This window comes from Chenopodium quinoa, unplaced genomic scaffold (assembly GCF_001683475.1).
Source record: "Chenopodium quinoa cultivar QQ74 unplaced genomic scaffold, ASM168347v1, whole genome shotgun sequence".
Taxonomy (NCBI): Eukaryota; Viridiplantae; Streptophyta; class Magnoliopsida; order Caryophyllales; family Amaranthaceae; genus Chenopodium; species Chenopodium quinoa.
Window position 1 is genome coordinate 5,647,614 of NW_018744593.1, and position 14,126 is coordinate 5,661,739.

General features: G+C 35.9%; 1 protein-coding gene across 1 annotated transcript in view; it reads left to right on the forward strand.

Moving 5' to 3' along the window:
• Positions 1–2,268: 2,268 nt before the first annotated feature.
• Positions 2,269–14,126, forward strand: part of LOC110699738 (GTP-binding protein TypA/BipA homolog) — a 31,249-nt gene continuing 19,391 nt past the window's right edge. Inside the window, exons 1-5 of the mRNA XM_021877263.1 lie at positions 2,269–2,908; positions 7,011–7,085; positions 9,445–9,595; positions 13,496–13,564; positions 13,673–13,845. Of these exons, the coding sequence (XP_021732955.1) occupies positions 2,573–2,908; positions 7,011–7,085; positions 9,445–9,595; positions 13,496–13,564; positions 13,673–13,845 (804 nt within the window). The 5' untranslated portion in view covers positions 2,269–2,572. The remainder of the gene's footprint in view (positions 2,909–7,010; positions 7,086–9,444; positions 9,596–13,495; positions 13,565–13,672; positions 13,846–14,126) is intronic.

Here is a 14,126-nt window from a genome sequence, read left to right on the forward strand (position 1 = left end):
GTTGGAACAAAGTTGTTTTTAGTGTGAATTTGTGAAAATGGTAAACTCCCACATTGGTGGGAAGTGAGAATGTTGCTTGGTTTATATAGGTATGTGTCTTCTAAAGAGGTGTGGCCCTTGGGCTACCCACATTTTGTGGAGAGGAAGGACTTATCTACCAAACCAATATAACACACGCGCGCCGAACCGAACCGGGCCGGGTTGGGTTGGATTTCTTAAACTGATTTAAATTTTTTGAACAAGGATTAATTCCTTGATTTTGTAACAGATTTACTAATTAATTTTTTTGGCCGTTACGTTTTAATTGTGTCCGTTTTGTTTTGACTGTTTTTACAACGGTTAATTAAGGTTTTGATTATGTCCGTTAATTGCGTGATTTTTGCTGTTCGAAGACTGTCCAGGTTCACTTTGCTAACCAATATAAATTGGTGATCTTCCTTCACGGTTTTACACACAACCACAACCAGAAAAACAATTTCAAAGAGTTTTACAGAAAAACATAAAAAAACCCGCTTACAGTTTATTCTTCAGAAATTATTCGAGCATTGTTCCTAATATTAGTGTTTAGTTGTCTGGTGGTTCTGTGCAAATCCATCGGTTTAATTTTCTTTTCCGAAAGACTGTTTTATCCTGGGGAGCATCCGATTATTGTACGAGCTGCTTGCACACATCGAAGGCAGTACCGTGAATGTTCTAAAGACAGCGACATAGTCCGCGACTCAGTCTTATCCCGGTAACCTTGTTCTATTTATTGTTTGCAGCAGTTCGGATTTTAACAATACCTATACTACGAAGTAGGATGATCATTCTACGGACCCTTGTGCTCCTTCAGATTATTATTACACAACATCCCCTAGAGTATGGAAAACAATGCATCACAATTAAATCATTTACTTTCATTTAGTATAACTGAACAAAATCTTTGAATGATGCCTAGAAACTATATAATCCGCTTCAAATCTAAAATTACTGTCATACATTCAACGCATCGCCAGTTATATTACTTTAAAAGTTGAACATATGTCTATAAATTTTTATATAGAGTTTTATATATATGTATATTGGTACATTGCATAGGTATTTAAAGTATACATATACTGCATTTGATTATTAGGCTATCAAATTTAGTTGGTGTGTACATAATTAATCAGAGATAATTCTAGACATAAATATATGCCTATCAATTTAGTTGGTGTGTGCATAATAAATCGGAGATAATTCTGAACATAAATATACATAATTTTGAGCTAACGTCATCACTCTTATCATCATTGATCTTAGCATCATATAAGTAAAATTCCAAAAATATGCAAGATTGAGACAATTTTGGCAGCGAAGATGCTGATTTAATGCAAGATATATATGCTGATTTGTATATCAACTTATATCTTGCTTCAAATCAGGGTCTTCCACACCCGCATACATGGTCTTCTACAAATCAGCATACCTTGCATAAAATTAAGCACACGCCAACTAAAGTAAAGCAAACAATAAATGAGGAGAGAGAAAAGTGAAAATGACCAACATTGCAGTAACAGTCTCATAGTTTGACCATCAATACTAAGCATCATAGCTGCATAGCGTCGGAGTAAAGTAGGTGCACAAACTCAGCATCATACTAAAAAAAAACTGACCTTAGAAGCTAGCTGCTTCAATTCAACGGAGGAGGAAACTTAGAAGCCGCTTCAATTCAATGGAGGAGGAAGCTCAGAAGCCACTTCAATGGAGAGTTCTCTCTATCGAAAAATTTGACCATGGAATTGAATGAAATAGAGGAGAAAGACTACCAAAGATTGAGTTATGGTGGAAAATTGGAAATGGAAATGAAGTCAAAGAGATGAATGGTTGTGAGGGACTTCGAGTGAGGTGGAGGAAAAGAAGCTGACTAAGATATCAAGGGCAATGTTGTAAAAAAAAAAAAGAGAGGGTAGTTTTGGGATTGCACTATTCCTTTGAATAGTAGCACATATTTTGGCTTTTGAAGGGTTGTAGATGACATGTAATTTTCCTTAAATAATATGCTAATGTGGCATCATGAGAGGGGAGTATTAGGGGTTTGCTCCTCCCTCATTTATCCCACTTCTAAATAATCCTACTTCTAAATAATAACATACTACTTCCGTATTTCTAAATTTTTCTCACATTCCGTTACACCAATTTTGCTAAGTTCTATTCATTTTTACTTTATTCCTATTATGACAATCTTTTCTGCATATTTTTTTTAATTATCATTATCATATATCATAGTCTCATATTCCATCTTTTTTTTATTGATTTGCCTAGCTATTGTAATTTTTTTTTTTTGACAGGACCCAACTACAGCAATTGAGTAAGACTTAATAAAAAAACAAATGTGCAAGTAAGGACATATATTATGTGCTCCTAGTCTCCTACAAGTTACACCTACAAAACAAAAACCAATTAAAAAAAAAAAAAAAACTGTGAAATCTAAAACCCTGAATTGGGGGGTTTAAAGAATTAAAGATCCCACACAAGTAAAATCCTTGAAATCTCCATTCTTCCATTTCTAAGCTGACGCTTGACAGCTGAGGAGGAGGAACATCTTACAGCAATGGTTAGAGGACCACTCCTCCGTTCCCTATTCACCGCCGCCAGAAAGTCCACCACCAACACCACCGCAACCAACAAACCCTACGTAACCTCTCGCATCTTTCCTCACCTTCGTCCTTATTCCACCGCCACCGCCGCCAACGCCGCCGCCGGTAACATCAACCCGTCCTTAGATCCCTCGCGCCTTCGTAATGTTGCGGTTATTGCGCACGTTGACCATGGCAAAACTACTCTCATGGATCGGCTTCTTCGTCAGTGCGGCGCCGATATCCCTCATGAACGTGCCATGGATTCTATCTCGCTTGAGCGTGAGCGCGGTATCACTATCTCCTCCAAGGTTTGCCTACCCCATCCTTTGTTGATTTTGGTTGATTGATTTTGTAAACTTTATATTCTAATTGTTGAGTACCAATTGAATTTTGTAGTTTAGAATTCTAAGTATGCTATATTCAGGTAGTGTAAGTTACTTTCTTCAGATTGTAATATTAAGAGCAACTTGTAAGTTGGGTGTGAACCTTTTTTAAAACTTGTTCTGCGAATGGCGATAGTGAGTTCTTGTAATTGTTCTTGAAAAGGGGGTTAATGATATGGGGGCATTGAACTATGGACCATACTAATGATCAAGTACTAGCCTTTTAATTGCTTAGACTAAACCGAGGGTCTTTGAAAGGTCAAGCGATAGAATTTGAAATGTAGGATGTTTGCTCGGCTTGTGCTTAGTAGAAGCTGAGACAAGCAGTTCATGAGCGTATAAAGGCAAGTAGTTGCACATACAAGTTTGCATGAGTGTGCAAAACTAACAAGATGGTTGCTTGAGTATGCGTGCAAGTTTTTCTTGAATGGAAAAGAGAACTTGTGTTAACAATATTGTCAATCAATCTATGAGGGTGCTTCTTTGTCCTCTTTATTCTTTGTGATTAGTTTTATCTTTGTGATTATTTAATCTTAATTTTACTTGGGGCTTGTTTGCCTCTTGGTTGGTTTTGGACTAGTCGTTTATATTGGCTGGTTGACACTTTTATTTTATTTTATTTTTATTTATTTATTTATTTGTTTAAAAACATGTCTAGTAAAATAGGATGTTAGATAATATTAGGAATTTGTGTAATTAAAAGCCAAAAGCTACTAGCTAATCCAAATAGCCTTTTCATTTTAGCATAAAAAGTCATTTACCAAACACATTTGAATGTTTGACTAAATTAAAAAGCCAAAAGCCAATACAAAATGTATAATCCATTTACCAAACAAGACCTTAGCATGACATTTAATGAAATTACTTCAATTATTAAATCAAGTTATAATCTTTTGCTTGTATTTTCTTTGATTTTTTATCTAACACAAAACTCAAAAGAAGGTGACTCCTTATAAGCTGGGAAAGTGTGTGAATTTTGAAGTTTTGGTGACTATTGCACATCAGTTAAGCTAGCTACTTTCGTGTATAATTTTTTTAGAAAAATTGAAATTAATAATATTACCTATTACCGTTTTGCCGAAAGCAATCACCACCCAAAATCCCTAAATCACCTCCCCCACCGCATAAAAACCCCCAGTTACCCCTCTCCCACCAATGTGAACCCTAGCGTTAGGGTTCCGATGGTGGGGGAGGGGCGGCTGGGGGTTTTTATGCGGTGGGGGAGGTGATTTAGGGATTTCAGGCGGGTTTAGGGCTACGGGATTGGTTGTTTGAGGGAAAGGGGCGCCGGTTAGGGCGTGGCTAGCATGGGGGAGGGGGTTTGGCCGCAGCAGGCCGAGGTCGGGGATTTAGCCTAGGGGATTTAGGCTAGGGGATTTAGGCTAGGGCGAGGATTTGGGCTAGGCCAGTGGCAGCCCGACGCTGCCGGTGGTTGCGTGGTTGTCATGGTTTGGGGGCTTGGGGTTGGGTTTTTTGTTTTTATTTTTTTAGTTTTTTTTTAATATATTTTCAACCATTAACGTGATGACACGTGTCAATTAACTTTTAAAATTTTTTTTTACCTGTTTAATAGGTTACTGGTCACATGGGACTGTTTTGAGCGAATGACCCCTAAAGTTGGGATTATTTAATAACAATCCAAATTTGGGATTATTTAAAGCGAATACGTGAAAGTTGGGATTATTTTTAGCAATTTTTCCTAACTAAAAACCTCCTTAAATTTATAGGGCTTCCTTCCCTCTTCCCTTCCCATTCCCTTGCCATGGCAACCCCTCCTTCCACGCCTCCTTGTACCCGTCACCACCCTATCACAACCACGGAACCGAACAACCACCCCTCTCCTCTCCTTCTTCCTCCTCTTCTGCCACCCCTTTCCACGACCCCTTTGTCGAAACCATATCCCACCTCAAAGACCCCATGAAAACGGGTAAAATCAAACCTTTTACTCTATCTTGGTGAAATTAAATTGGTGAGGAACGATTTGATGGAGTTTGGTGAAAGTAAACCATTGATTTGCGGTTTTCGACGAGGGTAAGGGTTTAGTGGGTGGTTTGGGTGAAATTAAATTGGTGAGGAACGATTTGATGGAGTTTGGTGAAAGTAAACCATTGATTTGCGGTTTTCGACGAGGGTAAGGGTTTAGTGGGTGGTTTCGTGGTGGTGGAAGGGTGGTTCCATGGTGGGTTGGGTATGATTTTAATGTGGGAGGGTGGTGTTGGTGGCAATGAGGCGGGTTGGGTTCCTCGTGGTGTGCCAGTTATGATGGCTATGGAGTGTGGTTGCACTAGTGGTGATGGTGGGGGGTGAGGAATTGACGATGCCATTGTTGATGAGTGTTGCTTTGTGGTGATGGTGAGTAATGCAGTGTTTTTGAAGGTGGTGGTAAGAGGAAAGGGGAAGGGGCAGTGGTGGATGGTGGTAGGAGGAAGGGGTGGGGAGGTGGGTGGTGATTATGATGGGTGGGGGTGAAAGAGGTGGGGTTATTGGGTGGTGTAAGGGGTTTTGGGTGTTCTAAGGTGGCATCGGTGGGGGCAATGGCGATGTTGCTGGTAGTGAGGTGGTGGTTGCAGTGAGGAGAGATGGTTGTGAGGGTGGTGATGGGAGGAGAGGTCTATAAAAAAAAATTGAGTTTATATTGTAAAATAGGTTGTAGGTTAAAAGAATCATTTTAAGAAGATGAAGGGGAGAAGTGGGATTATTTTGAGATTACGTTAAGGTGGGATTGTTTTCAGCAAATTAGTTAAAAGGTGGGATTTAGTTTCAATTTTTCCTTACTCCTCATTTAATCTAATTATTAATACATCTCCTACATAGTCTTTTATCCATTGATGCAACAAATACTAAATTATCATAATCTTTTTTACTTTTCTTGCTTTATTTTCTACTATGTGTTTCGTTTTTGATACACCTTTGGTTACATTTCATTGTTGTTTTGCATTTGTAACCTTTTTGTGGAGTTTGGCTTCCTTGACTGAGATACTATATTTCATATATTGAAACTTTATTTACTTGCTTTTGGGTCTCTATTCATGCAACCATTTTTTTCACTCTTGTTTTTGTTTTTTGTTATAAGCTGGTAACCTTGCAGTTATCTATCATGACTATCAAGACCTTTTTTGTCATAAATTGATCATTGATCTGTAACAGTAAAATTTTAACACACCTTTAGTATGAGATGTAGTATTCTTAAATTAGGTAAAGTGAAGTTTTCCAATAACTATTTTTCCTTGCCAATTATTTGCCCTAATGTCTTTGGATACCTAGTGAACAACAATAAAACTTTAGGGATTCAGACTTGGTGCCTCAGGCACCCATTTGGTTTCAAAATTCATATATACACCAGGTATCCCCCCCCCCCCAAAAAAAAAAAAAGCTCCCCCTCGCAATTAGCTAACTCTTCACTCTCATCTTCATTTTCTGGTAGCAGGGGATGGGTTAGAGGCAAGCGGAAAGGATAGTTTGTGGGTAGAGGAGAGAGATGTGGTTAAAAGTTAAATGGAAAATGAGGAAAGAGAGTGGTGGTAATTGTAGGGGTACTACATACCTGGTGTAATTCTGAAATCATAAGGATACATGGGTACCTCTTATAAAGTACGAGGCACCTAATGAAAGCCCCTAAAAGTAAAATTGTATAATAGAGGTAATTTTGTGTCTTTGGAGCTGTTTCTTCTTAGGAGGGTGTGGATCTAGTTACATTTACAATTCCCATGATTTCATAACCATTTTATTATTGACATTACATCACATAACTGATGTATAGGATTAAGGTTTTCAGCAATTTGTTTTATACGTAAAAAGTAAGATTAGGGTTTTCAGCAATTTGTTTTATACGTAAAAAGGTTTGATTAGCTGTCCATTCACTTGCTATGTTGGGAAATTAGACCATTAGACCATTCACTTGGTATGTTGGGAAATTGGAATGGGTGCTATAGAGATGCACTGCTTTTATCTTTCTGATAATTTGGTTACATCTGGATAATATCTTTCTTTATTTTATTTAATTTACTTATTTTTTTGGACAATGTAGGTTACATGTGTTTCATGGAAAGATAAGGAGTTAAACATGGTTGATACTCCTGGACATGCAGACTTCGGTGGGGAGGTATGTTAGTGATATTCTTTCAATACAAGAAGTAAAAATTGTTATATTTTGTTTTTTTGGTTTGTATTTTATTGAGAATTGTGCTAATGTGATACTCCCTCCATTTGTTTTCTATTTTTTTTTATTTTTTTTAAGTGCAACTCTTTCCTAAATAGGTCATCAATTAGTGCAACAATTCTATGGTAGAAATCCTTTATTATCTCTCTCCTATCATAGTCTCCACTCTTACTTTTATTTTATATCCTTCCTCTCACATCATTTACTTTAAAAAAAAATAAAAAAAATACTTTGCTCGCTTTCTCTCTACGGTAAATTTAAAATCCCCAACAAACCTTACTTGCATAATATTCCAAAAAAATTTATTCAAATGCCTAAAACTGTGTGATTGTTAGGGGTGTTTGGTTCACAAAATTTAGGTATGAGGTATAAGTTTAGAATGGTTTAAACCCATACATTATGTTTGTTTTATGACTTTAAGAGTTTCAAACCCATACCTCAAACCCCCAAGGTATAGGGTTTAGAAACATAGGGGGAAGTTGGGTTTGGCTCCATACCAATACTTTTAGGTATTAAATAAAAGAGAAAAAAGACTTCATTCCATAATAAACCAAACATATGGTATTAATAATCAAGTTTCAAACCCATACCACTTTGGTTTCATTCCTAATTCCTACCCCATACCAATTTGCAAACCAAACGACCGCTTAAATGTTGCACTTTAAAAAAAAAAAGAGGGAGTACGAAGTACTATTTGATCATTAAATCTAGGATGAAGGAAGCAGAATTTGAATTTACTTTACTTTTTATTTCTTAATTTTTTTTTTTAGTATTTAGGGTTAATTTTTGACGTCTCAACAACTTAAGTCTAACCGTCTTGCCGGAAACATGCTCAAGCATATACAAGGTTAACGACAGAAGGTATATAGTAAGTCTTTGTTGTGCAATATGTCCGAATTATCTATAGTTTGAAGAAGAATTTCTTGAGTTATGTTGGTCTCTTTGTTTTAGCTAGTATAAGTGTCAATAAAGAGGTTTTATATTCCTTGTGGATGGTGGGGGGACTTTGGAGGGAGGAGGGGGGTCATTTATTTTTTCTTAGAATGCTTTAATATTAACTTCTTCAAAGCTCACCTAATGGCTTAATTTTGGTGCTGGGTCTGATATTTGTGAGAGAGAAAAAAGAATGTTGCTATTTATCAATAACCCGCCACTAAATTTAAGGAGTCTTTAAGAATATTACTGGTAAAGCCACTCATTTGGAACCGGGAAGATAACCCAAAAGATTGATATTAAGAGATGAACATGTAAGCTTTAAAGCAATCCTTTGTTGTAGCAATGTAGCGTTAAAGATGGATTAATGTTGCTATTTATCAATAAGCCACCACTAAGTTTAAGGAGTTTTTGAGAATATTAAAGGTAAAGCCACTCATTCAGATTGGGGAAGAGAGCCAAAAGATTGATATCGAGAGATTAACATGTATGCTTTAAAGCAAGTCTTTGTTGTAGCTTTAAAGATGGAATACACTTGATCAAGATTTTAAACTTATTTAGCGAAATGAGATAGAGATCTAAAATCCTTTGGTCTGAAGACTCTGCTGGTGAAGGTTTTCGTGTACTGTGAGAGCTGATGAGGAATATACTATTGGTTAATTGTAAACAAGTGGTATTACCTTTTTTTTTTTTTATTTTTTTTATTTTTTTTATTTTTTTTACTAATCATGCATTTTCTTAGTTATCCTGTGTTGTTAGCAAGATTGTAAGCTTGTAAGAATACCTCCAACGTGTGCCCTTTGTATCGTGTTAGTATTTCTTTTCCTTAAAGTTGACAATGGGCATTCATAAACTTTGTATAACATTAGACTAGTTGAATTTCATAGATCCTCATTAACAGAATTGATAGGGTTGCTAGTTGATTTGCCAAATGAGAAAAGCTCCTTTTTAATGGTACAGGTAATTCACATAGAAAACTTATGTAATTATTTTGTGCTCAATGTACCAGATTTACCATAGGTTGTATCATGCGAATTCGTTTTATTACACACCATGAAATATTGATCCCCCCCCCCCCCTAATTGGAGACTTTAAGTGATATGGTATGCCTTTTGTTTACTTTTTTTACCCCCTTAATTAAAGTTTAATTGTATTTGGATGATGGAGCTTACATGCAGTAAAAATTTAAATACATGTGAGCAAAGTGGGTATATCTTATCTACATAAGGATCTCAGTATCTCACCAACCTTTTTTTTATCAAATTTCATGCTTAACATCACTTCTTTATGTGATTTTTTCCATTCGCCATACATACTGTATAATGTATATAATTATGAACAACTTATATAATCCCTTTTTGGTGGATAGGTTGAGCGAGTTGTTGGCATGGTTGAAGGTGCAATTTTAGTTGTAGATGCTGGTGAGGGTCCACTTGCCCAAACAAAGTTTGTTTTGGCAAAGGCGTTGAAATATGGGTTGCGTCCTATACTACTATTGAACAAGGTGGATAAACCTTCAGGTGAGTATTATACAAAAATTCTCATGGATTGAGGGGTATCATATATTTTCTCTTTATAGTATGATAAGCCAAGATAGGAGGGCTCACTATAATATTAGAAAATTAATAAAGGTTCCTCCTCTTGAAGAAATAATATTAAAGTTGGTTATAAGTTACTATAGGGCTTGGTGACTCGAGTTTGAATTTGAGAGTCGTCATAAAATATTCTAAAGTGAAGGACCCAAAGGCTATCCAAAATTCAAACATGAAGTTGGAGACATGGGTGACAATAACATTATCAAAGCTTTAATCCCAATGATGGGTAGCTACATGAACCACCAATGATCATGAGCTATAATCTTCACCCTTCATCCCCCTCTTTGGAGTGTTATATGCTCCTATAAACCAATTTGCCTAATGCACATGTTTTTAGGATGATGAATATGAAAATAAGATAGTGGGGTTTGGTAGATTAAAGGTGAATGTAAAAAACAAGACAATGAAGTTTGACTGATAAAAATTGAATAAGAAAAATACGAAAGTAGTTTGATTGGTTAAAAGTGAATAAAGATATAGATGATGATGAAATAAGACTTTTATTTAGGGACAAAGTTTTAGGTAAAATGTGGCTTTTATTTGGGGCAGAGGGAGTGTCGTACATAACTCCTTCTGTTCATGTCATTTTAGGTCTCTCTTGACTTCAAGACTCATGATCTCACTATTATAATTTTCTTACCGACTCTTCTTCCTATCTTAGTTTCAAGTACCCAAATCAGTGTAATTGATTCCTCCTTATTTACTTTTAACATTTGCAACTCCAACTTTTCTCCGCGTATTTTCATTTCTAATTCTATCCTCTAGATGTTTCCACACATCGCATCTTTGCTAGTCCCATTTTTCTAACATGGTCTTTCTTGGAAGCACAACTTTAACTGCACTCCTTTAGTACCAAAGGTATGCTGTTGTCACACAGTATCCCTGTTGTAGTTCTCCATTTGCTCCACTTGTAATTAATTTCATGGTTCACAATCTTCACATTATGTTTCATATCTCCATATACTATGTTTTACCCTGACTATTCTAAACCCTCTCCATTTCTCTAATTTAGCATTTTTCCGTACGTTAGTCTTGTCTATCAGTAGTACAGATGTCGTCATGTAAAAAGCATATACCATGGTTTCATTCTGGATAGACTGTTATTTCATAGACTTTGTTGTTTTGTCCAGAACTGCTGCAATGTAAAAGAAACTAAAAGAGGCTTAATGTTGACCTGTGACAATTTAAAAATCCTTTGTTATCAAATGTCGTCACATTTGTTTGCACATATTGGTACATGTCCTTAGTTAATTCAACATATTTTTTAGTAGTGCTTTTCTTAGCCACTTCCTACTAATGTACTTTTCTTGGCACCAATGCACCAATAAAGATTCTTGCTCCAAATCCTTCTTTCTTGCCTAGTACTCCATAAATTACCTTATCAAATACTTCCACTAATGTACTTCTCTTGGCACAATATAAAGAATCTTGCTCCAAATCCTTCTTTCGCGCCTAGTACTCTATCATTTGCCTTATTAAATGAATCGCTCCATGGTTGCACTCAAATTGGTTTTTCGAAATACTAGTACATATCCTTGATTAATGCTTTATTACTCTCTCCCACAATTTCATAGTATGACTCATAAGCTTTTCTTTGTTATTACTATTCAATACCAAGGTTCTTTTTCTCCAATTTTTCGGGATCCAGTTTGCCCTTCAAAATTTAATAAGCTCATTAACTATCTCGTGCCAACTTTTTCAAAACACCTCCAGACCTTAATAGGAATATCTTATAGACAAATTGCTTTCCTTAGTTTAATTCTCTAGTATTGCCTTCGCTACCTCCATTTTCTGATCCTTATAATCCTAATTAATTCTTCCCATTTATAGAGATGTCCCGTGTGACACCCCCTTGACATTCATTGAACAACTAATTGAAAAATCCCATCCTCCTTTTCTTGATGTCTTCTTCCTGGACCAAAATCCTTTGATCATAATGTGTATAGACTCCACCATGTAGTGGTCCTTGTTCATCAGGTGTCTTCTTTTTTCCATCCTATGAATAAACTTCTTCCCCTCATTTGAATCCAATTTGGTATAAACCTTCCCATTCCATTTCCTTTGTGAAGCACCGCCTCTTTTTCCTTAACTTTAGCATCCTTTTATTTTGCAATGTTTACACATTCCTACAATTACCCAAGGCCAAATATCATTCTCTCTCTTTTTTTTTTTTTTTTTTTTTTTTTTTTTTTTTTTTTTCTTGATTAGTGCTTTTACGTCCATATTCCACCATGATTTATTCCTGCACATATAACTGTCAATTCAGGTCATATTTGGATCAGGTCAATATAGTTTCCATGTCTGTTGGGTTTGGGGCTTATGGCTGGTAAACTTAAATTGAGTCAGGTCTGTTCATAATTATTACTTCAGTATCAGATAGGCTCATTCTACAGGGTCTAGTTTGGCTGGGATCAATATTTAGTCAGGTCAAGTTTGAATCCAATCATATAATTGTCAGGTCAGATTTGTAGCAATATGTTGTTAGAACCAAAATCAAAACAAATATTAATAATAAGTACTGATAATATTTTTAACAATGTAAACAAATTAAAGGTCAACTACTAAAGGTTAAATTTAGTTTCACTTTATCGTTGGCTTTTGCTCTTATATTAGTTTCGAGTTAGGTCAATGATGAGTCAGGTTAACAATGGGTCAGATATCATTGGGTTACTGTTTATTATGGATGAGGTCATTAACAAGTGTGCCATGTTAAAATTGGTTTAAGTGAAATTGGTTGCTTGATATCATACTGGGTTTGGTTTGGGTTATAAGCCTCCATTGTTTGGGTACGTGTCAGATACAGGTCTTTGCTGGTTGGGTCAGATTTTGACAACTCCACCTGTACCATTGATTTCTCCTTTAATTCTCCTACACCTCCTTGTCAACTCTAGATTATCTAGAAACAACTCATCTTTGCCTAAGCCAAGTTGGGGTCCATCTCTCTGTTTGGCTTCATTTACTACTTGAAGACATATGATTGTATGTATGATTTATGATATTTTTTGTCCTAAAAGAATTACTAGTAATACTTCGTGACAAGGAAAATTATCTTTAAATAAAATAATTAAGATAAAAGAGATATTAGAGGTTAAAAAGGCTACATGGAAATTAGTGAAACACAAAGCTAGACTGCTAGGAAAAGGACAGATCTAAACACAAGAAAACTTAGAAGAGGCCAGTCAAACTACGCCATACTTTTGACGAACTCAATTCTCACAATCTCACTCTTGTTTTACTATTGAAAGAAGGTAAACAAAAATAAAAATAAATAAAGAAAAAGGGGACAACCTGCCCCCTATATATATATATATATATAAAAAAAAAAAAAAATAGGATAGAGAGGAGAAAAGAAAAGCCCTATTGTTTTGATTGTTGTTCATGTGGATCTCAACTCCAAATTTAGTTCTAGGGTTAGGAAGTGTAGAGTCCATATACTCCCTTTCAGGTTCGACCCATATTTTCTGCACTTTGGTCAGGTTGTGTCAACACGGATATGGCTGGGTCAAATGGTAAGTCCTAGCATCAAAATTACTTGATATATACCAGAAAGCTCAGGACATGGGCCTCATATTTATATTGATTGGACAAGGTTGGGCTATTAATCTTGACTTAGGAGGTGGATGACTTCTTATTGTCCATACTTTATATAGGTGTAGCTAGCTATTTGCTATATGTGTTGTTTAACTTATTAGTTTTGTTTGTATTTTAATTGAGGAGTTCTGTTTAGTACTAGAATTTTCATATAAGTGTTTTTATTTTCATTTGTATATGTGAAGCATTCAGTGGTCATTTGTTAACCTTTGTGCTTAAATGATGCTTATGCAGTATCTGAAGAGAGATGTAGTGAAGTGGAAAGCCTGGTGTTTGATCTATTTGCAAATCTTGGTGCTACAGGTTTGTAATTTAAATGAGAATGGCCGCTTGATGAATGCTACTTTATTTATAATTTATGTCGTCTCTGCAAATTAATAGTGCATGACATAATTTTTAATGCTCTTGTAGAGGAACAGTTGGATTTTCCTGTTCTCTATGCTTCTGCAAAAGAAGGATGGGCATCATCAGAGTACACCAAGAGCCCCCCTGAAGAAGCTAAGAATATGTCGGATTTGCTTGATACCATAGTCAGACATGTTACTCCACCAGCAGCGAATCTTGATGCTCCTTTCCAGATGCTGGTTTGTATTTGAATATGCATTACTAGAAACTTTCTTGGATTGTGATTTGTGCATGTGCATCTCATGTATTCAGAGAGAGAGAGAGAGAAAGCAGGGTAGGGCCTAGTGGATTGAAGAAGAGAAGGGTTAAACTACCTCTTTTATTCAATGCTGCAATTTTAATCTTATCGTAATTTAAGAAAACCTAATAGGCTATAGAACATGGAAATGAAAACTTGAAAAGAAGAAACACAACATTGAAAGTCTTCTAAAATTGAGTGCTCATCAAGCTTCCAAGCCAC